Genomic DNA, 26,100 nt, shown 5'->3' on the forward strand with positions numbered 1-26,100 from the left:
TTTATGCAGAAATATAGAAAATTCTAAAGGGTTCACAAACTTTCAAGCAGCACTATATATATATATATATATATATACACAATTATTTATTTATTTTGCCTACATAGTATCAATTTAATCAAAGATTAAAAGCTAGGCTTATTAACAGCCTAGGACAGTACAGCGCAGGATTTGATTTTGTGTGAGTAGTCTGTGTCCACTAGATGTCAGTGAAGACCAGAGGAGATGTGAGTGAGCGTCAGGAGCGGGAGCTTTGGAGTTCAGTGCCAGGAGCTTCCCCTGAGACTGCTGAGAGAAACAGTCCAGGCTCCTGACCAAAAAAACCAAACATCCTCAGCCTCAAAAGCATGTCGCCTAGCCAGCTGGCAGACTGCCCTTCCTAGGACTGCTGTTCCCACAGGGAGGGAGGCGTGTTTGTGTGTGTGAGACTCAGACGTGTACATGTGGGTACTGACACCTGAGGCACTTGTTCACATGTTGTTCAACACGAATCACTTCAACTGTTCAGTCGACAAACTAGGAAAAAAACCTTTGTTATATGTTTCCTCTCATAATCTGAAGGTAAATCTTACCCCTGAAGCATTGCGAATACAATGGGGAATGACATATAACACTTTTTTTTTTGTGAGTAAACTGTTGCTGACTTGGGAAAAACTGCCTGAGAATGTGTGAGAACTCACTGAAACGACTCGCATGTCGAGCAACATTAAGAGCAGCTGCCAAACTGCACATTTTTGGGGATTGTTACATGGGGAAAAAAATCTTTTTCATTTTACACACATTTGTTTGAGGTCATCTAGCAAGTCCTGCTGTAACTTCTCAGCCTGAGAGACAGAGCTAGGCATTCTGAAGTCATGGGAAGAGTTTTTTTCGGTTACAAACGGGTGATAATTGTTATTAAAATCCACCAGGCAGAAGGATTATGTAATATTAGACGTGTTAGAGTCTCCTAAGCATGTTGAAGCCTGTTAAGCAGATCTGTGTTGGGAATCAGATTTTCCATGCATTTTACAATCATAACAATGCTTCGGTTCTTTTGTGCAGGGTGTGGAAGTGTCGAGTTTAGACAGCGCCACCAGGTGTACAACAATGAGCCTGGAAGGACAATCAAAAGGTAGATTTCAAACATCATTCGACCCTTGGATACTCTTTTAGTAAACATTGTGTGCTAATGCAAGCATGATTATTACTGACTCATTCCTAGCAATCATTATTAGAACTTCTTACCATAAGTATTTGAGTGAATGTGAACTTTAAAATGGGATACACATATATTGGTACCATGTACTGGTTAGTGGTCATTTTTCAAGTATTTATTTATTTATTTTCATTTATCAAAATCTACATCCATATACACTAACATTCAGAGGGTTGGGTAAGTTTTTTTTTTTTTTTTTGAAGTTGTTGTTATTCTGTAAGGATGCAATAACATTTATCAAAAGAGACAGTAAAGACATTTTTAATATTTCTATTTTAAATAAATGCTGTTCTTTTGAACGTTCTTTTCAACGAATATAAAAATAGTAAGTATCATAAAATATTAAGTTTCCAAAAAATATTCAGTAGCACAACTGTTTTCAAAATTGATAATCATAAATGTTTCTTGAGCAGCAAATCAGCATATTAGAATGATTTCTGAAGGATCATGTGACACTGAAGACCGGAGTAATGATGCTGAAAATTCAGCTTTGATCACAGGAATAAATTACATTTTACAATATATTACAATAGAAAAGTTACTTTAATTTGTAATAGTATTTCACAGTATTGCTATTTTTACCATATTTTTGATCAAATCAATGTAGCTGTGGTGAGCATAAGAGACTTCTTTCAAAAACATTTAAAAAATCCCCAAACCCCCAAACTTTTAAATTGAATTGTGTACATTTACTATACATTATAATTTGGTGATTCTTAACAAGTCCACTTGTTGCATTTAAAATTTTATTAATATTTATTTATTTTATTTATTTATTGCATTTTTGGTGTTCTGTAATTTAAGCAAAACAATAGAATTTAAAAATTGTCCATTTATCAATTGTCAATCATAACAGGAACATATTTATTGACTTTCCAGTATCAGCCATAAATTGAATATCTGTTCATCACTATAATGAAAATGGATCCCTTTTACTTTGTTCACAATAAGACAGTGATCAGATATAAACAATTTATTGGTGCACATAAAAAAAATCATAATAAAAGCTTTCATTAAAATGACAATTTGCTCCACCTCTGAAGCAACTGTCCTCTTTGGCTGGCATCACCAAGCCCACTTATTTTTTTAACCACTCATCGAATCAAGACTACATTTTCCTATCCGATCAATTCCTGATGCATAAAGTGACTGCTGAACACAATAGCAATGACCTCAGCAGTGGCTTAGCGAATACTGTGAAAGTCAAGCCAACTTCATCATCATTGTGGCGAGTTTTGCACATTCAAAAAATGTAATAATCTACTTGGTTAAAGAGTTGTAGTGTAGTTTCAGCTTGTTTCTCGGGTCTTTTGCTCCACAAGTGGAAGCAATAGATGATATGGACTTCTGTAAGTACATACCTGTCTCCTTCAACAACATTCTCACTTTTTGAACTTCCCATTGACTAGCTGCATAGTCTACATTCCTTAATGTCCTTCCACCCCACTTTCCTCCCATGCGTGTGTGTATGTTAATGCCTGGAGAAGAATGAGGTTAGGGTGGAGTTGAGACAAAGACCAGAGAATTTAATGTGTTTGTGTGTCATCACGCTAACACGCTAACATGTCGACACACCAATCATGGAAAGTTCACTTATGGGAAAAGACTATCCTAAATAATGTTTTAAGACAGCCCGGTAAGCTCGTGCAGGAAGCGTTGCGGACAAATCCGATGATCTCCGTGCACCCTGATGGGACGAGGGGGGTGGGGTTGAGCTGAGAGTGGACGGAGAAAAGCCCTTTGCACCACTTTCCCATGCTGTCGGTCAGGAAGGCTGGATTTTTTACACCGTGACCACTGTGTTGCCCTTTCCGGGGGAAATCCGAGACAAACACGAAGAAGTGGAGGAGCGGGGGGGCAGGAAAACCGGCCCTGGGAAGAAGAAGAGGCAAGGAGAAGAAAGGTGTTGGCCACACAGCATGAGAGAGGCAGTTGCTTTCAGGGCTCCTCAAAGGAGTGTATACCTCCCCTCCGTTACCCCATTGTCACCGGCCTGTCCTGTCTCGCCCCCACCTTCCTCCTGAAAAAATGGCTCATCTTCTCACAGTTTTGTTGCCTGGAATCACTGCCCAAAATACAAAGCCCCAACACCTCACACACAACAATAGACTCCTCCTTTCTCTCCCTGTTACGCGTATTAAATGTTAATTTTCTGGCTCTTTTTGCTCAATTCAAATGCGGTGTGAAGTATCCACATGTAACAATAGCTGACTGGGAAAAAAAAGAGTCAAGGAGTGCATTACAAAGGACGTAAAATACTTAAGCCTGTATCCCGGATTTAAAAGGAAAAGTTGTTAAAGTCTTAGCGTGGCGGGAAAAGTGCATTAAAACAGTGTTTAAAGTGAACACGAAAACAAAACAGGCTCTATTTACTTTAATACGCAGTACTGGTCTTATTTACGATTCATAGGTTCATTTTCTGAAGAAAAAAAAACAATTTTTTTGCAATCTTTATCAAAATGTTATGCCTTTCTATTTCAGCTGTCATTACTGATTTTTCAACTAGTTCTCTACGACTACCTGCCATATAGAGACCACTTTTTATGGTCCAGTCAGGTTTTACTTTTTGAAATAATGGCATATTGTGGAAAGAAAGCATTTGGACTTTCATGTCAAGTGAACTGTTTAGCCTGTGGAAATTATGCACATTTTTAAACATTCCTTCGTCTGCCACTAGGCTGTCAAACCGGTAGTCCCACCCTTTTATATATATAAGTATAAATTCATATAAAATATATGTAATATAATATTTTAATTTAAAAATGTTGAATAAAGAAATCAGTTTGTGTTGGAAAAGGAATGACAGCATTTTTATAAAATCATCAGACCATTACAGTCTTGACACATTGAGCTGTGGTGCTTATATGGGAAAAAACAGTTTGAGTCCAGTCTGCAACGTCTGCTGTTACAATGTTTTTCACAGTCTTGCATCAAAATGTAATGACTTTCATTTTTGGCTGACTTTTCGTCCCTTCACTTCCAACTACCTGTCATATAGATACCACTTTTATGATCCAATCAGGTTTTACTTGTTAAATATTTTGAAGTATGTCACATTGCAGAAGTAAAATGAGTTGCAAGTGTGAACACATTTTCATTTGTTTCATTTTTTACGCCAGAGAGATCTGCAGAAATGATGTCCGTTTTCAAACTTTTCCTCTTCTGCCATTAGTCACGCCCCAAACTCACGCCATTGGTTGAGCCAGTGTTCAAAGCCGTTTCAAGTGAAATGATTTCAGTGGAGTTTGTCGAAATAATGTATGCCTTCAAACGGTCCCTCGTCTGTCAGACAGGCAGTCCCACTCCAAATTCACTTGATTGGTTGAGCCTTTTAGTTATAAATCAAAATATATCTTGATTAAAAAAAATAAAAATAAAAAAAGTTTGAATTGGAAAACAATTGAGAGTAAAATCATGAGCAATGGCATTTTGAGCTGTGGTGCTGATATGGGAAAAACAAGTTCGAGGCCGGCCTGCAACGATTTCTATCACTCTCTGTTTTAACTGTTCAATAAAAAATGGTCAAAAATGGCAAAATGCAATACAATTAGTGTGAGAATTTGTGAGGTGGAGTGAAAACAGACATGTTGTTGGGAGCTGTGTAACCCTGGTGTCATTTGTGCTGTCCCAGGTGTTGACCTGCCTGCCCTGCAGGAGCACATCTGCGGCCTGTGGAGCAGGAAAGAGCAGGAGGAGGTAAGAAACAGATGTAATTATACTCGAGCTGAGCGTGTGAGCGTCTCATGAGAGGTGAGACGCTCGTGATAAGATCACATGAGAGAGAGGCCTATAGCCAACCACTTTCTCAAAATTCCTGTATTCCTCCGCCCAATTTTTAGTAGATACTCAATACTTTTCAAAGACCCCTACATTTAATATGTGCACCCCCCGTTTTCAGATGCTTCTTCAGCTCTTATGACGAAAATTTAGAATTGAAATGAAATAATCAAAGTTGTATCAGCAGAGAATTAAAAAAGAATAACCACACAGAAAATAATTTCAACTTGTCCCTCAGTTTATCAATTTTTTGTTTTTTTTTGAGGGACAAGTTTAAATTTTCTTTGGTAATAGCCATCATATCACAAATGCTGTTGATAGCGCTTGTATTCAAAAGTTTCTTGTACAGTATTTACTAGGCTAATCACATTATCACAAAAATAAAATTTTATCAGCAAAATTCAATATTTCCATCCATCCACATCCATTTCTCCCTTTCTTTGAATAAGAAACAATCATGTATTTTCAGTGCTTGACTAACTGATATATGATATTTGGTTCTGAATTCTGAATTTTGGTATCACGTGTAAATATTTTCATAATAATTTCATTAATCAATGCATATTTTATTATTTATTTATTATTTATTTCTTAGCTACGGCAAGTTTTAGCGAGCAGTTTCTCACAGATGCAGGAGCCCTTGGCTGGTCTGCTGGGCTTCCTGCAGCACTGCCTTACCGTCCAGAAGGGGAAGTCCACCACCTTGAACCATAGCGAGCAGTTTCTCACAGATGCAGGAGCCCTTGGCTGGTCTGCTGGGCTTCCTGCAGCACTGCCTTACCGTCCAGAAGGGGAAGTTCACCACCTTGAACCAGTTCATTCTCACAGAGTTTATGCGCTGGAGGACCAATAATCCCCAGGCCAGTCTGAATGGCTTGAGGGAAGAAGAGAGACTGCGTTTGCAGCAGAAAGCCCTGGGGCTCCTCACAGACTCTCACCCTGGGTACATGGACCCCCTTCTGGAGATTTACCAGCTGAGCTCACTGAAAAGACCATTGCTGCTAGAACATGTGGACTTCCTGCATGCCTACTGCTGCTTCAAAGAGGTGAGGGGAAGTCGTCACCAGCTGAGTGACACTTTTACAATATGTTCCAATACGATGATATAGGAAAAAGAAAATTGTTGCTAGTGGTAGAAAAGTATAGCGAGGTCAGTTATGGGCTATATATATATATATATAAAAATATTTAAAAAAATATATTTGCTATCATTAAATGTGGGAATCAAAATTATATCCAGGTCCCATTGCACCCCCAAAATCAAAAAATGAAATCAAATTAAATTAATGTTGCTCATAATTAAAAAAATACAATTATTTACTACTATTAATTTCACATTGTAACATTATTTTATGACAATTACATAAACGATAAAAAATGAATCTACAATTGAGAATTTTACATACTCCCAATAAAATTAGGCATCGAAAGTTAACTGCAAACAGTTTTAATAAATTTTTTTATTAATATGTATTATTTATTTTTTTGAAAAGACCATTGCTGCTAGAACATGTGGACTTCCTGCATGCCTACTGCTGCTTCAAAGAGGTGAGGGGAAGTCGTCACCAGCTGAGTGACACTTTTACAATATGTTCCAATACGATGATATAGGAAAAAGAAAATTGTTGCTAGTGGTAGAAAAGTATAGCGAGGTCAGTTATGGGCTATATATATATATATATAAAAATATTTTAAAAAATATATTTGCTATCATTAAATGTGGGAATCAAAATTATATCCAGGTCCCATTGCACCCCCAAAATCAAAAAATGAAATCAAATTAAATTAATGTTGCTCATAATTAAAAAAATACAATTATTTACTACTATTAATTTCACATTGTAAAATTATTTTATGACAATTACATAAACGATAAAAAATGAATCTACAATTGAGAATTTTACATACTCCCAATAAAATTAGGCATCGAAAGTTAACTGCAAACAGTTTTAATAATTTTTTTTATTAATATGTATTATTTATTTTTTAAATTATGAATTTAATTATTATTTTATGATTATGATATATCATTAATCAACCTATTCAATTACTAATAATTGAAAATGCTTATATTTGACAATAGAAATATAATATAAAGCAAGACATTGTGCAGCATAAGCAGCTGTAATGATATGAAATATTGTGTTTTATGGCAGGCGCTGGTGTTCAGTGTCAAAGTGGAACTGCAGAAAGATCTGGACATGGAGAAGGTCAGTTTAACCACCCTGTTGAACACCTGGATCTTTGCTATTTTAAGCTGGACCGTCTCATTTCTGCTGTCCCGTTTGTGCCGTTAGGTGTGTGTTCCTCTCATTCTGCTGGACAAGCTGTCGCTGGTGGAGCTGTATGTGCGTGAGCATCCTGACCTGCAGCAGCGTCTGGTCAAACTGCTGGACTCCTGGTGCAAGCCCAACTTTAACATCCAGGCACTGCTCAGGTGAGAATTAAAGCAAACGTGTATATTTAGAGATGTGTTTGCTCTACATATTGAATATTATTGAAAGGTTGAAAATATAGTGTTAAAATTTGAACACCCTGCCCTAATATTTGACTTACATCTTTTTATAGTATTGAGAATTTGTAGGGAAAATGTGCCAAATGTGTTAATTGTTAATAAAGTCACAATACAAAAAAAATCGTCCTTAATAAGACTTGATTTTATTTATGCAAAAATCATTTGAACCTGGAAATTCAATGAATATCGAAACATTTATAATAATATAAATAACTTTAAAAAATTGTTTTTATTATATAATAATAATAATATTAATAATACTACAAATAATAAAAAAGTCTTCTCTCGTTTTATAACACTCATTTAACCCCCATTTATCACTCATCCATCTTTTCTACAGTAATGTTTATGAATAATTTGTTATTACTATTATTATAATTAATGAAAATAATAGTTTATTCTTTCATATTAAAATTAATTAGTCATTTATCATTCATCCAGCTTTTCTGCAGTACATTTTAGATGCAGATTTCACTTGTGCAAAATGGTGTACAATGTATAAATATTAATCATATTTATGAATTACATATTCATAATAATAGTCCGTTTTTTTCATAATATAATACTCATGTGTCCATCATTTATCATTTTCATCTTTTCTAATGTAGATGTTTTGATGCCTGATTTATACTTCTGCATAACTGCGTAGAATTAATAAACAATACATTATATATACGTGTTGTGTGGTTGCAGTCAGTACCCAAACGTGGTTCTCTCAAAACATCAGACGGACCAGATTCAGCCCAAGCTGCTCAGTAAACATGTGTTCCGACTCATGGAGAAATTCTGCATTGATCCCGGTGTGTGAGCGTTTCACTCCAGCGTCGTCATCTCAAGTGTGTAGGTTTCTGAATGTGTGTGCTTATGATGTTCACACTGGTCCTGTGGGGTGTGTTTGCTACAGGTCTGTGCTCCAATTCTGTCTATAAGAGGAAGCTGGACTCACTGAGGTTTCTCATGTACAAAACCTTTGGCGAGGTGAGAACGTTCCCCTTTTTCACTGCCCTTTTTTATCACATTATTCAGAAATAGGTAAGGGTGTCAGGTTCTTAGAAATCTACTCTTTGTATTCATGTAGGTTTCACTTCTGTGATTTTAAATATTTCAACTAGTGTAACCGTCAAGAACGAATAGTGAATAATATTGAACCGTGAATAAATGTGTGTACATATCTTGCTCATTGTTTTCATAAATGTTTATATTTATATTTTTCAAGGCAAGACGTATATTTGTTTGCGTTGCACCACATGCTGTTGATTTTGTGGACAGGTTTTTGAAATATCAATAATATAAATATCATGAATAATAATTAGTAATAGTGTTAATGTAATGATTTAGATATAATGCTTAATTTAACATTGTTAATATTAATAATTAACTTAAATATTAGATATAATTTTAGAATATTTACTAATAATTTATAAATAATTAGTAAAGGGTTTTGTTAAAATATTATTATATTTTCAAAAGAAACAATAATAAAAGATTATGTCAAGCATGTGAATAAATGAATAAATAAACAAACATTTAAATAATTTTGTTTCTTTATTATGACATGACAGTTCTTTTATCCTGATAATATCAATAAATTAATAGATAGGACAAAAAATGAGTGTCACATTATCAAATGTAACGTCTTCCGTCTCTGAAATGACATGATGAACATGCTATAAGCCACTTCGGGAAGGCAAAACTGAATTATTGTTTTAGATGCTTATTAACCAAACAGATTTTAAAATAAATAAAATAATAAATAAAAAATTAATAAAATATAGTCTCACCCTTTATTTACCACTAAATATTTTGTGCTTTCAGAAATGCATCACATTACAGAAGTTAAAGTTTTTACAACTGCAGTGATGTGTCTGCTTCATTGTATTTGTTTGACAGAAAAGCATGTCTGAAGAGAACTGGAGAGACCACGTTCAGGTAATTCTAAATCTGTTTTGATTCAGCACTTCAACATCTTAACTGAGTTTTATATAAGTGTGTGTGTTGTGATCTCAGGCCATGATTGAAGGCAATACAGAGCTCCAGGTTCAATTGGTGCAGCTGTTGGTTAAACACTGCAGCCTCAAGACTGCTGCCCAGTGGGCTGCACATTACAACTTACCCAGAAACAGGCTTTCCCTAGGAGTCTGGGACAAAATTCAGAGCCTCTCCCCCAAGCAGCTGTAAGTATTAAATCAAATGCACACACACACACACTTAAAAAACAATATTCGTAAAGACCTCCCATAAATGATTTCCATTCCAGTAATAATAATATTTACTGTAACCCTCACACAAACTTTGACACAAGTCTGTTTTTGACACTGTTTGCGAAGATATTTTGGCTTACAAGCCAAAGTACACACACACACACACACAACCACCAACCTCACAAGTATATTCCTGTCATCCTTTCATAGAGAGATGCGGGCTGTGAGCGGCCCACCCGAATCTTGGACACCTCTTCAGCCTGATCAGCAAAAATACTACCAGCTGCCTCTGCCCAGAGAAACCGTCCACTTTGTAGAGACATTAGATGAAGTTGAGCAGTGCAGAGAAGCTGTTTTAAAGGTAACCCTTTGCTACTGTACCTTTAAAACTTCTATATGTAAATGACCTCTGTTATGATCGACTAACCTCTTGAGTACTGATGTAGTTTGTATTGTCACATCAACTTTAATTATTTCCAAAGAACAAGGAAGATCCTGTTTTGCATTATATGTCTTTTGTAACTGTCTCTCCTCATTCTTCTTCAGCCTGGTTGTGTGGTGGGAATGGACATGGAATGGAGAGCCGGTTTTGGCACAGTATCCTCTCAGCATGTGGCTCTGATCCAGCTGGCAGTACAGGATCGGGTGTTTCTGTTGGACCTTTGTGCGCACGCCATTAGCCACCACAGCTCCACAGTGAACTTCATCAGGGCTCTGCTGTCAGACAAGAACATCCTCAAACTGGGTAGGAAACCTTAAGGCAAATTAAGCCACATACCTTTTGATATTCTTCATATTTCTTGTGTTAGTAAACTATGGGTTGGCTACCAGGAAAGATGTGGTAATGCACTCTTCAACTTTGGAAAGCATTGCTAACAGTATGTGTATCTAGGTTATGGGATGTCTGGAGATTTGCGGAGTCTGGTCAGCATGTGGCCTGAGCTCAGGGAAGAGCCAATGAAAATGGAAGGAGTTCTGGACCTGCTTCATGTCCATCAGGAGGTGCTGCTATGACCCCCTAGCTAACCATTGCTGATTGGATATTCCTAACCATATTCTGACTTTAGAACCTATGTTGATTCTTTATACAATTGACCTCTGTCCCCCCAGCTTCAACGGTGCTGGTTGGGCAACAAAGGATGTCGGTCAGTGAAAGTGAGTGAGGGACCAGCAGAGAAGGGCCTGAGTTTGCTAGTACAGCAGGTATTAGGAAAACCACTGAACAAAACCGAGCAACTCTCCAACTGGGAACGCCGACCTCTCCGGACCAGCCAACTCCGCTATGCAGGTAACACACAATTCATGAGTAGTGGCATGGCATTTTCAAACCTTGTCTCATTCTCTTTTTGTGACTATTTTTTTTTAGTCACTGATGCGTACTGCCTGCTAGATGTCTACCTCATCCTCTCCCGGGACCCAAAGGCATTTGGTTTGCCAGAGGACCTCCGCTCCATTCCCTCAGCCCTCAGCCCGACCAGCCAAGAGCCGTGAGGAAAAGAAACCTAAAAAGAAGAACAAGCAGTCTAAAAGAAGAGAGGTCAGTTCACTGGTCCACTAGTCTCTGACTGTGCTTTTATGGGCCTGTAGTCCTGAAAATTGCTCTGCTGCCATAGTTACTGTCATAAAATTAAATATTAAAAGTAGCTGATGAGAACTTGTGGAGTTTTTATGATGAAAAAAATTAAGGGGTCCATCTAAAAATGTGGCAAACATTCAAAACTTTTAAATTTTTGTGAGGTTTTTATATCATTAGTCACTTTGTGCATTATTAGATTATATATAATATTTTTCCCATTTATTTTATAATCTTTCATTTAAAGCCGCTGCATATTTTATGTATAATTTATAATTTTCTTCCCATGGAAAAAATTGGAGTTTTGTGACGAGCCCCGTAATACTGTATGTCCTGCCCAAACTTTTCTCCAATCTCTTGGTGCATTATAGTGGCTCACAATCTTTAGAGCAGTTTAGGTTATAGAAAGGTCAAGTAATTTCATCTTCTCTGATGATTTTGGAATGTGTTTCAATCTTCAGGCTCGGCAGAAGGCGAATGAGCCCCACTCTGTGGATGACTGTATAAAGGTGAATTCGGAGTACGAAGGGCCCACCATCACACCACCAGAGCTGCGAGTGGTCTGTGATAACATGTTGCAGGGTCTGGGACGTTTTTTGCACTGTCTGGGGGTGGACGTCAAAATGCTGGAAAACACGGATGACCATAAAGTAGCAGCAGAGGTGAGACAATCAGTCACCTGCTGTTTCTGACATTTGACATAACTGTTTTAGTTACATTTAAATTTTAAACTGGATAGGTCTATATAAGATGGTCCTCAGCTGTCTCCGGTCATATTTAGAAAGAATAAGTAACTAAAAATAGTGTCCTCTTTTATATAAAGCTCAGTTTTAGTACTCGTGTCAAAGCATAACTAAATCACCCTACTATTATATTGAAAAAATAGTAATGGAATTTTTAATATATTGTTAATTAAGTCATGTATTTGCAGTCAAGTTATATTCTGTCTTCCAGCTGGCTCGTGCTGAAGGTCGTGTCTTCCTCACCGCAGGTCAGCCCTACCAAACAGTAAGTGTGTTTTTGAGTTGTTGAGAGACATGCAAACTGTGTGAGCTGTCTTGCATCCTAGTGCCTACATAGGTATTTTACCTCTGTAGGCAGCTGAATAGGTTTTAGTACAGATCTCCAGTCTGCTTAACAAAAATCATGTGCAGTGACTTTTTGTGTGAATGTCTGTGTCTGTGTGTATAGTTACGCTCACAGGTCGGAGAGGGCCGCTGCCTGACTCTGGACTGCTCAGAAAAGGCACGTGATCAGGCCGTGCATGTTCTCAGACATTTCCACGTCCACCTCACACCTGCAGACATCTTCAGTCGATGCCAGGTCAGTTGTGCATGCCTGTAAGCAAGCACACGTGTTAGTCTCTTACACTTATCACCAGAACAGAAACCTCTTCCTCTTTAAAAGAAATGCTTACATTTATCAACTTATATCAATGTTAAAAGGAAAGAAAAAAGGAGATCCACAGATGCATTTCATACATTATTTATTGATCCCTTGAAAATTTGGACTGATGCTGCAAACAAACACTAGGAGCCTTTAGAGGAGTTGAACAGCCAAGCACAAAATAGTGGAACAAGGTTTGTTTTTAAAGATCTTACAGGAAATAACCAACCAGTGTTTTGCGTCATGAATTCTGTATGCCAGTATCATTTTGGAATTCCACTGTGACATTTTTTTTAAAAAATTGAATAGTGAGATACCTAAACATTTGTACTGAAGTACCCCCTGTCTTGAGACATTTGTGTCTTATCTTCAGACGTAAGAGTTGTGAGTCCGGAAGGAAGCTCAAGGAGATAGAGGGCTTTTCTGGTGACACTTCTTCTGTGAATCATTGGCTTGATGTGCCACTGCGGTTTTCACTAGAACAGGCACAGAAGGAGCTTTCTTCAGGCATTTCCTCTCACATAAGTGATGATCGGAATTCAGACAATGGATATGGATAAGGAAATAAGCAATTACCGGAGGGATACAGAAATAACAGGAGACAAACAAAAGGAAAGAGTAAAGACAAAAAAGTACATAGTCATCATTAGAGATGCACTGATATGGTTGTCAGGATGTCAGTAGATGGTTGGTAGTTCAAGTCAAAAGTTTTTCTATGATAGGCTAAAATCATAAGTGAGATCACTTTGAAACATCACAGCACACTTTTGTCCAGAAAGCCACATGGCATGTGGTGTCCCTCAGGGCTCAGTCATTGGACCTTTGCTATTTAATCTGTATATGCCCAAACAAGGTTAAATAATTCAACATAACAGAAGAGTGTACCATGTGTAGACAATTAGATCTACCGAGCACTGTGTTGTTGCTAGGGTATTCTTGGTGGTTGCTGGCTAATTGCTTATTAGTTCAAGTAAAAATGTTTCTATGATGGGCTAAAATCATAAGAGAGCTTGCTTTGAAACATCACAACACACCTCTCTCCACAAAACCACATGGCATGTGGCCCAGGGCTCTATCTTTGGACCTTTGCTGTTTAACCTGTATATGCCCAAACAAGGCTAAATAATGCAAGATAACAGAAGAGCATACCATAGATTGGTAGCCAGATCTACCTACCGCTTTTGTTACTAGGGTATTCTTGGTGGTTGCTGGCTTATAGCTTACTAGTTCGAGTCAAAAGAGTTTCTATGACAGGCTAAAATTGTGAGGAAAAATCACAATAGAACTCTCCCCAGAAATCACATGATTTAAGGTATCAAATATGTCCATAGCTCAAGCAGGATGGGTTATGTGTTGAAATAATAAATGGGGTAGAGGTTTGTTAGAAATATGAGCAGTAGTAAAAGTCATGCTTTCCTTAGCAAACACCGCTAAAAAACTTAAAGGGGTCATATGATGCGATTTCAAGTTTTCCTTTCTCTTTGGAGTGTTACAAGCTGATTGTGCATTGATAAGATCCCTGAAGTTGCAAAGACTAAAGTCTCAAAACCAAAGAGATATTCTTTACCAAAGTTAAGACTCTGCCACGCCCCCCTAAAACGGCTCGTTCTAACACGCCTCCACATATCTACCTCACTATGTGGAAATATTAGCATAATGCCGCCCAAATGTGCACGCAAAGAAAGAAGGCGTGGTTTCAGTAACCGCAGTTAGTGTTGAAGCAGCCATGTCAGGGAGACGCTGTGTGTTTCTAGGCGAAAGCAAAAGCACTTTATTTGGCCTTCCGAAAGTAGATGCATTTAGGAATCTTTAAGATTACTTACAACAGAACAGCAATGCATTTTATGGACGACCGTTTCGTGAACCTAGGAGAGGAGGTAATTCTGACTTTGCTATGACAATCTGGCGCTTCTGAATCAGCTACTGTTTTGTTATTAGTTTAAGTATTTGCTATTGACTGTTCAAATGCAGAGTTTTACGCATCGTGTGTGTGTGTGTGTGTGAGTGTGTGTGCGCGCGTGTGTGTGTGAGAAAGAGAGAGAGAGAGAGAGAGACCGGGTCACATCACAGTGGAGTAAGCTGTCTTAACCGTGGCTTGTGTACTGCAAACAATGGTAAGGGGCGTTACATTTCCGACGAGTGCTTGCGGTGTTCGGCCAATCACAATGCACTGGGTCAGCTGGCCAATCAGAGCAGACTGCGCTTGTCGGAAGGAGGGACTTTGTAGAAAACGAAGCGTTTGAGAGAGGTGGGGCATATAGGACCTACAATAATGTACAGTATTTGAAAAATAATGTGTTTTTTGAACATTAAAGCATGTCAACATATTCTGTTACACCAAATACACAAAATAATGATCTTTAAAAAAAGCATCATATGACCCCTTTAATACTGACTAATACCAATAAGATGATCAAGGGATGAGGTGAATAAGTGGAAGGTTGATGGGAAAGGAGACTGTGAGAAGAGAGAGCCCTGCAAGAGAGGACAGGCAGAAAGATGTAGTGAGAGATAACAGAGAAAAACAAAGGGAGAGACAGACTAGGGAGTGAGACAAAGGGAGAGATGGAGGCAGATATGTGCTTGACTCATTCCTGCTATAATACCTGATCTCCATTAGAGCTGCACCTCCAGCTCCATTGCAGGTCTACAATTGTTTATTACCTGTGATTTTAGGATTCAAGAGCCTTTAGTGGCACAGAAAAATGGGTAAACATTGCCAGTAAGATTTTTGAAACAAGTATTTTATGCTCACCAAGGCTGCAGTTATTTGATCAAGATATGAAATTTGAAAAACCATTTTAAAATAAATTGTTTTTTTCTTTTGTTAATGTTAAAGCTGAATTTTCAGTCAGTCTTCAGTGTCACAAATATAACTACCGGTATATGCATAGTTGTTTATAAGTATTTTATGTTTTTGTAAACCAGTTACCGGATAGTCTGTGCAATCTATTCAGGGTTATTTAAGGGTTAATTCACACAGAAATAGAAATTCTGTAATTTACTAATGTCAAATTTTGCCCAAATATCATTACAAACATGTGTGACTTCCTTTGTTCCATGAAACACAAAAGGAGATGTTTAGCGTTATGTTCACGCTGCTCTTTTCCATGTGGATTACTGTTCCATAAATAAATACATAAATAAATAAAAGACAAAGGGAGAGATGGAGGCAGATATGTGCTTGACTCATTCCTGCTATAATACCTGATCTCCATTAGAGCTGCACCTCCAGCTCCATTGCAGGTCTACAATTGTTTATTACCTGTGATTTTAGGATTCTAAAATTCCTTTAGTGGCACAGAAAAATGGGTAAACATTGCCAGTAAGATTTTTGAAAGAAGTATTTTATGCTCACCAAGGCTGCAGTTATTTGATCAAGATATGAAATTTGACCATTTTAAAATAAATTGTTTTTTTTTTTTGTTAATGTTAAAGCTGAATTTTCAGTCAGTCTTCAGTGTCACAAATATAACTACCGGTATATGCATAGTTGTTTATAAGTATTTTATGTTTTTGTAAACCAGTTACCGGATAGTCTGTGCAATCTATTCAGGGTTATTTAAGGGTTAATTCACACAGAAATAGAAATTCTGTAATTTACTAATGTCAAATTTTGCCCAAATATCATTACAAACATGTGTGACTTCCTTTGTTCCATGAAACACAAAAGGAGATGTTTAGCGTTATGTTCACGCTGCTCTTTTCCATGTGGATTACTGTTCCATAAATAAATACATAAATAAATAAAAGTAGGTTATATGACTTGTGTGGTACAGTCAGGGTCTTCTGAAGCCATACAGTAGCTCTGTGTGAGGAACAGACCAAAGTTTAAGTAATTCACAAAGAATATTGCCTTTTTGCCAAAGCTCTTAAATTTTATGTGCATTTGCATATTAAAACTTGGAAAATCAGAATTCTTTTCATTGTCAGAGGCAAAAAGTGATTCGGCGAGTTTGAATATGCAAATAGCAATTGAATGGGAGTTGTGAGCTGTTTTCAATGAATGATGACCTAGATTTTGGTCTGATCCTCATGTAGACTTACAGTTTTAAAAGACAGAATTTAGCGCACAAATAAAATTTTATGGTACTTTTATGGTGCTATTTGTTCATTTTTGGAGCTTGACATCGTTTATCCCCATACACTTCAATGTAAAGAAAAGATCAGCATGGGGGAATAGTCATATGGGTTTGGAACAACGTGAAGGTGAGTAAATAATGACAGAATTTTAATTCTCTATGAACTATACCTTTACTAATACTTGACACGGCCTATTATTGTTTATGTCATAACCATTAAGCTGTTGATGCGACATCCTAAAAACTCAGTGACTGCGCAATTCTGCATGTATCATATGCCACACACCTCATAACAGTCAAAACAGTTTCTACCACACCAAGTTCACACCTATAGCCAGTGAGGACAGGAGAGCACAGAGATCTAGTCCAGATGTGGGTCGTCTGAGCTCCACATGGGTGGTGTTTTCCCCAAATTTGTAAATAAAGTTGGAATTCTTCAAGAGAGTGTTGCAGCTTTTCCCTATTTACATTATTTTTTTGTTGCACCTCCTCTTGTTGGTAGAGTGTCTCTTTTCAACATTTTTTTTTTCCCAAAATGTGTCAGTTTTGTGGCCACCTACCTTTTCTGAGTGGGTGTTTGGATGTGCACCTCGGGCTGGTATGTGGAAGCCCACCCATGCTAAGTTAACCCTTTTGTTATCTGATTGTAAAGTCCTTTGATTAACAGTGACTTGCCTCCCCGGCTCTGTGAGAGACATTCCTGGAGCCCCCTGTGTGGCCACTTGATACTCATTGCCAATCATTAACCTCTCCCCTGCCTGTCCTGCCATAATCCTCTCTTTTTCTCTGTTTCACTATCTCTCTCTTTCTTTCTCTCTCACCGTTTTATCAATGCCTCGTCCCGTGAATTCCTCTGTCCACACCAGGTTTAAGTCAGGATGAGGGCTAAGCTGTGTTCAAATGTGTGTCACCACAATAACTAGAGCACTAAATGGATTAGAGATCGGATTCGATCTGGTAGAATGTTTCTTGTCAGTAACATATTCATTAAAATGACTGTTAACACTTTTAATACAGACATATAGTACCAGTCAGTTTCTACACTGTTGCCACTCTTTGTCTGTATTTCAGCTGAAAAATACTTTTAACAAATTACATTAATGTATAAAATATTAATTAAAATGTCAAAATTATGTATGGAAGCCCTCTTCAATTAATAAAAAAACAACGTACAACGTTTCTCATGCAGCTTTATATATTTTAACTGACATACTTTATATATATATATATATTATTGATGTTATTTATATATAATATATAGAAATATATGTTATATATAAATTATATACTACCGTTCATAAGTTTGGGGTGACTATGATTTTTTTTTCTCACAAAATAACCTGCAATGATGCATTAAATTGATCAAAAGTTAGAGTAAAGACAATTATAATGCTACAAAAAAATGTGTATTTCAATTAAACGCTGTTCTTTAAACACCTTCTACTTATCAAAGACTCCTGGGGGGAAAAATGATCGCAGTTTCCACAAAAATTTTAAGCAGCACAACTGTTTTCAGCATATTAGAATGATTTCTGAAGATCATGTGACACTGAAGACTGGAGTAATGATGCTGAAAATTCAGCTTTGATCACAGCAATAAATTACATTTTACAATATATTCACATAGCCTAGAAAAAAAGTTATTTTAAATTGTAATAATATTTCACAATATTACTATTTTTACTGTATTTTTGATCAAATAAATGCAGCTTTGGTAAGCATAAGAGACAAATACATTAAAATAAATTTAAAAAATGATATGACCCCAAACTTTTGATCGGTAGTGTATATACTCTTTAGTGGAGGAGAACAGACATATATCCTGTGCATAAATCTGGAAACCCTAACCAAGAGAGAACAGCTAAACATGAAGGTTTGTGTACTCAAGGGAAGCCTTTTTTTTTTTTTTTACAAAAGCTTGATGATATTGTTAGGGTATTCTGGGTAGTTGCGTACTGACGTAAGTCAATAGAGCCCAACTCCCAAGTCTTTATGATATTCTGGTTCCCCAATATAGTTTGAATCCTTTCGTCACTTAAATTATGAGCAATGATAACAGTGATGCTTGCTTCAGCAAGAACCGCTAATTATTTTGGTCACATGGTTATGAAATCAACACCGTATCTCATACCACTCCTCTGTCTGGTATCCAGTAATACAGTACAGATCCTCACACATTACCATGTTACTGGTATCATTACCTCTCATACCATTCCATTGGATATTTGACCCCTGCCATTTCTCTGGGAAACTCTCCGCAAGCGTGTCTCCGCCGATGTGGGATCCAAACCACGGGGACAGATTTTCTAGATTTACTCGATGAGCTTCATACAGCAGCATCAGATGACTACCGACCCTTTTTTTAGACATGAGACTAGCAGGTTCTTGGTATCGCAGACGCTGCCGTTGCCAAAAACTATTTTTACATTTACATTTATGGCAGATATTTTATCCAAAGCGACTTACATTGCATTAATGGTACAGTACATGTTTTATCAGTTCTTGCTTTCCCTGGGAATCGAACCCATGACTTTGCATTGCTAGTGCTGTTTGAGCTACATATTTACTTATATTTACTCATATTTGGAACCATTGAGTGTTTTTGGACCCTGGATGCGCATTATTCTGAAGTAATAGGTTCGTCTTCGTTAAGGAAGTTTGTAATCTTTCATAAAAACTTGCTCCACCTCTGAAACAACTTTCCATTTTGGCTGACATCACTAGGTCCTTGTTTTTTCAGTCCGTCCCTTCCGTCCGACTATCATATAGAGACACTTTGCACCATCCAATACTATAAATCAAACCCTACTTTTTTCTCACTGAATAATTTGACTTGGAAATATTGCACATTACAGAAGTGAAATGGGTTGCGGAGATTGTTTCATTTTCATGAAAGAAAAAAAACCCAGTCTAGGCCAAAGAGTTCAAAAACAGGCATGTTGTCTTAGTTGTCGTTTTCCCGCTTTACCCCGACCCCTGCCTGTAGGGCAAGAAGGAAAGGGAGAGAGAGGAGACGAGAGCAGGGAGACATTCCACAGACATGCCAAGACATTCCAAGGGAAACCATCCCAAATATTTCCCACTGCGATCCACACTCTGTGTGAGTGTGTGTGTATGACTCCTGTATCTGGGGCCAATCTGACATACTGACTGACAAGCTGTCTGCACCGGAGCAGAGCTCGAAGCGCACGAGGTGTGTGTGTGTGTGTGGGAAAGTGCGAGTGAGAAAGTCATTGTGAGAATAATTGAATCTGTGCTCGTTGGAGAGACTGAAAATGAGGAGGGAGGGAGGGGGGAAGGTCACGTAAAGCACGTCTTTTGAAAGGCATAGGAATCTTTTTAAAAGATCCAGGCTGCTCTTATGTAGCTACAATTTAGACTCAGCTTATTATGACCAAGATTGCCCATAACTGACATGTAAACATGTAACCACAGTTACTTTTGTTTAATATGCAGTTCAGAAGAGTTTTACTGAGATGGGTTATTCCACCATTATCTGTTGTGGAAAAAAATGTTCATATAATGGCATCTCACAACTGCTTGTGTATTATGTGGATTAGGGCTTTTAGATCTATCAAGGTTATTTTGTTTAAATAAGGTATTAATTAAATGTGTTTAATGCAGTAATTGTAACACATTTACCATTATATATGTTATGAGAAAAGTGTAATGTAAAAGTAAATGTTTTCCAGAAAATATTTAAATTGTTTACTGAATGATCGTTATTAATATTTTTGTTACATTTTTTATATTAATTATTTATTAATGGTTAATATTATACTTTACTTCGTACTTCGAACAGAAATATTTAATTCCACTAATAGAGGTCGGCCAATATGGGTTTTTCTCTGGCCGATGCGATACGTAGAAATCAGGGCAGCCGATATATGACAGCGATTTTTTTGACCGATATGTTTGGCCAATTTTCTTCCAATAAAGTCTGCTCCCATGCTCAGCAATTACTGGCAGATATTGCACTTGGCCTTCCCTGATGTTGGCTGAGTGAAATAATGTCATACTGGGTTCAGCCATCAGACTGTAATTATTAAAAGAGAGAAAAAAATACAAGCTCAGTCATTTTAAAGTCACTTGTTCTATAATTAAATTCTTCCATGCACATCACAATCTAGGCCTCCAGAACCGAATCAATGCGTTTTTGTAAGAAAATATCCATATTTAAAGCTTTATAAACTGTAATTTCTAGTTTCTGCTAACTGTCGTATGCGGTTGGATTCCGGTGGATGACGTTGGGGCCTTTTTCTTGGGAAGTTACCAGGTAGTTCTCTTCAAAAAGTTAGCAGGCAGAGTGGGACATCACAGGGTTATGCCAATCTGCTTGCCGCAAGAGACAGCGTCACATATTCCACAACAACGCTTAGCTGCTCGCAGATGCGCCTGTCTATTAATCGGCCGATGTAGTTTCATTAAAAAATGCCAAAAATCGGCCCACTTAAACCACCGACCGATCAATCGGTAGACCTCTAGCCACTAGCCTTAAAAACTTAGTGATTAGTTCTTTCTCAAAAGTACTTAGCAACCTGGTACCTTGTACACATGGCTTTGTTTCCAGACAGACCTATTTGCTGTAACTCCTGGAAGTTGCATAAAGCCAGTATTTTTCAGCAAAAAAAAAAAGCCAGTTTTGTGTGAAATAGACATTTACCGTCATTATACGTACTGTGGGCGATCTAAAGGCGTTCTGTCAGTGGAAATCTGAGATCAGTGTTACATCTCAAGATTATCTTACACCTTTTCCCCCAGTAAACCGTTGCGGAACATTGTGGTTTGACTAACCTCATCCAGCTTTCACACACCGGATGTGTCATATTTTGGAGGATAGAGTTGCAAACTTGCACTTCTGTCTGTGTGTCCGGTGCAAAAGGTCAGTCTGTGAGGACAGAGGGTCAGGGTATGCGACTTTTGGTCCTCTGTATGTGTGTGCGCGCTTGTATTGGAGATGTATAATAGGAGCGCATTTCCTGTTGGCACCCCCGGTTGCTCTCGCTCTCTGGGTCTGTGATTAGCTGCGGTGAGGAATCTGTAGCAACCGGCAGCTGGAATGTCCTGTTTGCCTAGATCTGTTTGTGCTTTCTGCGCGCTGTGTTTTGATTGGCCTGGCTGGCACTGGTGTGTATGTGTGTGTCGGTAACACGGCGCAGAGCCTCGCTGTTTGATGTGAGCCATTGTGTTAGAGCCAAGCTGCTTCCTGCCACTGCTGAGAGAAAGACAGTGAGGGACCCTTACTTAGACTTTTTCTAAATATACTTTTAAATGGTGCGTAATTTCCGTATTTCACAGCGATCTCACGGTGCACACACACAGCTGCCCCTGTCCATGTCACAGGGTATTAAAAAAATCTTTACTGTTCTATTAAAGAAAAAAAGTCACCTAAATCTTGGCCTGAGGTTGAGTAAATGAACAGCAGATTTTCATTTTTGGGTGAAACACTGTTTGAACAGAATGAATTTCAACCGCAGGAAATCCAAAAGTTCATCCACCTAGAAAAGTAGTCCCAATTGAAAATAATGATTTACAGCTTCAAACTCAACTCAAAAAGCACAAGTTTCCACTGAAGAGTTCATGCAAGTATTTAAAAATACTACCTTAACATTTCATATTTTGAACCTCTGGTTTGGTTGCTACTAAACTTCCACTGTAAAAACGTTTTCCATTCATGAAGTCAAACTGAGGAACGAGTCAAAATTGTCTGCATTCCATAGACCCTGTCCGAAGACTTACTCTGAAAATATCCCAGAAGTTCCCTTCTAGCACACCAGTTAAAAACTCACAGCTGGCCAGTAAATGAACTCTACTTTCAGTCGCACCAAGTGTCCCCTCTGCACCCAGAAAGCTAGTTTTTATGATCCACCATGTGAAAAGTTGTAAGTCATCCTTGGCTTGGCTAAAGAAACAGAGCTCCAAAAAAAGGTCTGATCGATTAGAAAACAAGCTGCTTGACTTGAGGTATCATTCATGTCTGCAAATGGCGAGGGACGAGTTGTGCAACAAAGTATAAGTCATTTGGGATTAAGGTTTTGTTGAAATCAGTAGTTAGTATGAGCAATAATAAAGGTGATGCTTGCTTTAGCAATGTGGGAGCTGATGAATGTCTGTGAGAATAAAAACAAAGGAAAAAAATACAGTGAACATAAGACATGCACACAAAGAAATAAGAGGGAGAATTCTTCCCAAGTAAGGGAAGGGAGGGTAAATGATTGACGGATCTTTTCAGATAGAGATAGGAATGGAATGAGAGAGAAGAAGAGAGAGCGAGAGATGAAATGAGCTCTTCCTCTCGCTGCTTTCTGCTTGAGAGCATTCCTGTGCAGCGATGATGTCATGAGAACTGGCCCCGGGCAGACAGGGCTGCTTATGTTGTTCAGAGAGGAGGGGCCGCACTCTTTCACCTCACGGAAAGACAGAGCGATATATCACTTCCATACAGCACGCAAGTATGTGTGTAGGAAAAGAAGCTCAGACACAACTCACTGTGTGTGAGCTTTTAGTGTATGTACCCTTTAGGAATTCTCTAAATTGTCTGAAATTGGTGCCACCTTGTCATGTTTCAGTATTAGCCTTCTGTCATTTGATGCTCTAAACATCCGGCACTGGGTTTAGCAAATATGGCAGCTCAACATTCTTTAAACAAGGAACAGTATGTTTTAAAATATACGCCATATCAGCTGACAGAGTCAACAGCTGTATTAGTGTTGTATATTAAAGTAATTTACTGGCCGAAAAATGGGTTTATTTTCAAAAGAAATCAAAAATTTTCAGTATATACTTTTAAACCTGTACGCTGTTTCTGTGGAACACAAAAGGACAATTTTTTTTTAAGAATCTTCAGGCAGCTCTTTTCCATACAACGAAAAGCACCTGAAAATAGTCCACACAACCTGTGTGCAATATGTCTTCTAAAGTCACAATTTGAAGTCCACTTGGGGCTTAAGAGGGGCAGATTATTAGTGAACAACAGCTTAGTTTTGAAGCGAACACTAGTGTATGCATACAGCCAAACACATAGCCTTTCAAAGTGTACTTCATTTGATAGCGTGCACGAACTCAGGCTCTTCACACATGCGCACTGGAAAGTTTTCTTTGTCCAGTGTCTACTGTTTCTCTTCAGAACTTATGACCAATAAAAATGTTTTTGTACTTGTTTAAACTAGGGTTGTGTGTATCTCTTAACCCCCTCATACAATCGCTCGTGACTTTGCGGACAAATTAATTAGTGCAAGAAAATACACATGCATGTGCGGGCTGAAGGCCAAAGTATACGTATTATGTGTACGCGACGGTCCGCATACAGTGCGCGCGACTCAAATTTCGTCACCAGAATAGTATGTGTGTACTGCACGCACACCATCCGTTTTTTTGTAACCGTGCGTAATTTGTACACGCAGATCGCACATGCACGTTGACTTGGTTTTGCACTAATCAGTTGTTCCACAAGGTGGCAGCACTGGCCCGAGCCTTTGTTTCACAGTAGAAAATAAAAATAAAGAGATGGAACAACAACAACAAAATAGCAGAGACTGCAACAACAACAGATGCCCACATTGACAAGCGCTTGTGTGAGAGGGTTATGTGATAGCAGCAACTTTAATTTAAAAAGAATACGAAGACATTTTTATTGGTCATAACTTCTGGCTAAAAATAGAGACTGCCTGCGTTCGTGTACGTCTCAAATGTGTATATTTTGAAAGGCTACGCGTTCAACAACGCTAGCATATGCATATAAAAACAAAGTATACTTTGGGCTTAAGTGTACAGCGTATGCGCAGTTATAGAAATCTGGCTGCATGCATTCAGTATGCACACACTTTGCTAATTAGCATAACTATATATAGCGAAAATAATTACATTTACTTTGGGCTTAGGAGTACTGCACTATTGCACCGTGTCTACACCGGTTGGCAAGCGGCGCGACACGGCAAAAGACAATAGAACCCATTATAATCAGTCATGCTGTCTACACTGGAAGTGGCGTGGCACGACACGACAAATACCCGACAGTAAACTGATGCTTTGTTCTATTTATGACTTATTAACACAAAGTACAAATGATTTGCAATGGTCGCTTTGTCGCGTCCAGTGTAGACTCTGTGTTAGCTTAAAAACATGCTACCATCAGACTCTTTTGGGATTAATTAGTTGAGTCTCGTGTGGCACCAAGTTGCTCCCTAAGTAGATTGTTCCAAATCAATGACTGCCTTTTTAGCCATTAGGTACAGTATCAGAAGGTAATACCATAGGACTGTATTATTGAATGATTATCACATTCATGTGGCAGGTACTCCAAAGTGTTTTATAGAAAATCATAGGATTGAAAACCATAGTACTACAAATCTCTCCTTCTCTCGTCTTTCTTTTTCCTGTCTCTCCCCCCCCCCTTGATGGGCATTTTTATGAGCTGTACTTAGGGAGGGTTGCTCAATGCGGTCATTATTATGAATGGAGTGTGTGTGTGCATGTAGGAGGAAGGCATCATGTGTGTCCATGATTTACTGTGAAAGAGAGACCGACTCTGTCACATGTGTATATCTGTCAGCTTTTCCACACCCAGAATTTATCTACGAATTTCCTTGTTTTTGCAGACTGTAGAGAGTTATGTTTTTCCATAAGCTATCATTCAAGCCCATTTTTATCTCCAGTCGTCTTTCATGAACTTACACAGCATGCCTTTAAAGTGCAGGGCTACGTGCAGGGTTCCCTGTAGCTCTGCAGAATGGCCTGCCATTGCCAATGTTACTGCTACCTTACTTTGCTAAATGGGGCTTAGTTGGTCATCTAGATTAGGCTGTGTTTATCTCACCGGTTCTCTTACTTTGAACAAGTAGTCCTTTCTGTAATTTTACCTTCGCAACAAAATAATTTAAGCACAGTCTCAAAAATGTATGGAAAGGTACAGTGGCTATTGAATTAGATGACAAAATATAAAACTAAAATACATTTATTTTAAAGAAAGTTTGCACAAAGCAAAAAATATGTTTTTTTAGATTAGCCCCCGTTTCCTATCTTGTGTAACAGAGCAGCTTGAACAACAGAATTTCTCTTTTTTTTTGTTCCATGGAAGACATTAGGAGTGACATTATGGTTGGTAAACGATGGCATCATTTTATTCTGGGATGAGATATCCAAAAATACTGAGAAAAAACTGAGCCTTTTCAAAGAAAAAGCTCAGTTTTCAAGCAAAACATCAAAAATAACATTTGTGAGGTTTTAAATGTTAAGATAATGATATGTGACCCTGGACCACAAAATCAGTCATAAGTAGCACGGGTATATTTGCAGCAATAGCCAAAAATACATTGTATGGGTCAAAATGATCTATTTTTCTTTTATGCCAAAAATCATTAGGATATTAA

The 26,100-nt window shown here is 37.9% G+C and overlaps 1 protein-coding gene across 1 annotated transcript in view; it reads left to right on the forward strand.

Annotated features, from left to right (window-relative positions):
• The window catches only part of exd3 (exonuclease 3'-5' domain containing 3), a 44,009-nt gene that overhangs the window by 2,452 nt on the left and 15,457 nt on the right, over positions 1–26,100 (forward strand). Inside the window, 18 exon segments of the mRNA XM_016518777.1 lie at positions 1,045–1,114; positions 4,830–4,905; positions 5,685–6,021; positions 7,132–7,185; positions 7,273–7,412; positions 8,184–8,290; positions 8,395–8,468; positions 9,381–9,419; positions 9,498–9,664; positions 9,902–10,052; positions 10,238–10,436; positions 10,584–10,693; positions 10,802–10,979; positions 11,058–11,164; positions 11,166–11,228; positions 11,726–11,926; positions 12,219–12,272; positions 12,456–12,587. Coding sequence (XP_016374263.1) covers positions 1,090–1,114; positions 4,830–4,905; positions 5,685–6,021; positions 7,132–7,185; positions 7,273–7,412; positions 8,184–8,290; positions 8,395–8,468; positions 9,381–9,419; positions 9,498–9,664; positions 9,902–10,052; positions 10,238–10,436; positions 10,584–10,693; positions 10,802–10,979; positions 11,058–11,164; positions 11,166–11,228; positions 11,726–11,926; positions 12,219–12,272; positions 12,456–12,587 — 2,214 coding nt within the window. The 5' untranslated portion in view covers positions 1,045–1,089.

This window comes from Sinocyclocheilus rhinocerous, unplaced genomic scaffold (assembly GCF_001515625.1).
Source record: "Sinocyclocheilus rhinocerous isolate Xijiao unplaced genomic scaffold, SAMN03320098_v1.1 scaffold688, whole genome shotgun sequence".
NCBI classification, from domain to species: domain Eukaryota; kingdom Metazoa; phylum Chordata; class Actinopteri; order Cypriniformes; family Cyprinidae; genus Sinocyclocheilus; species Sinocyclocheilus rhinocerous.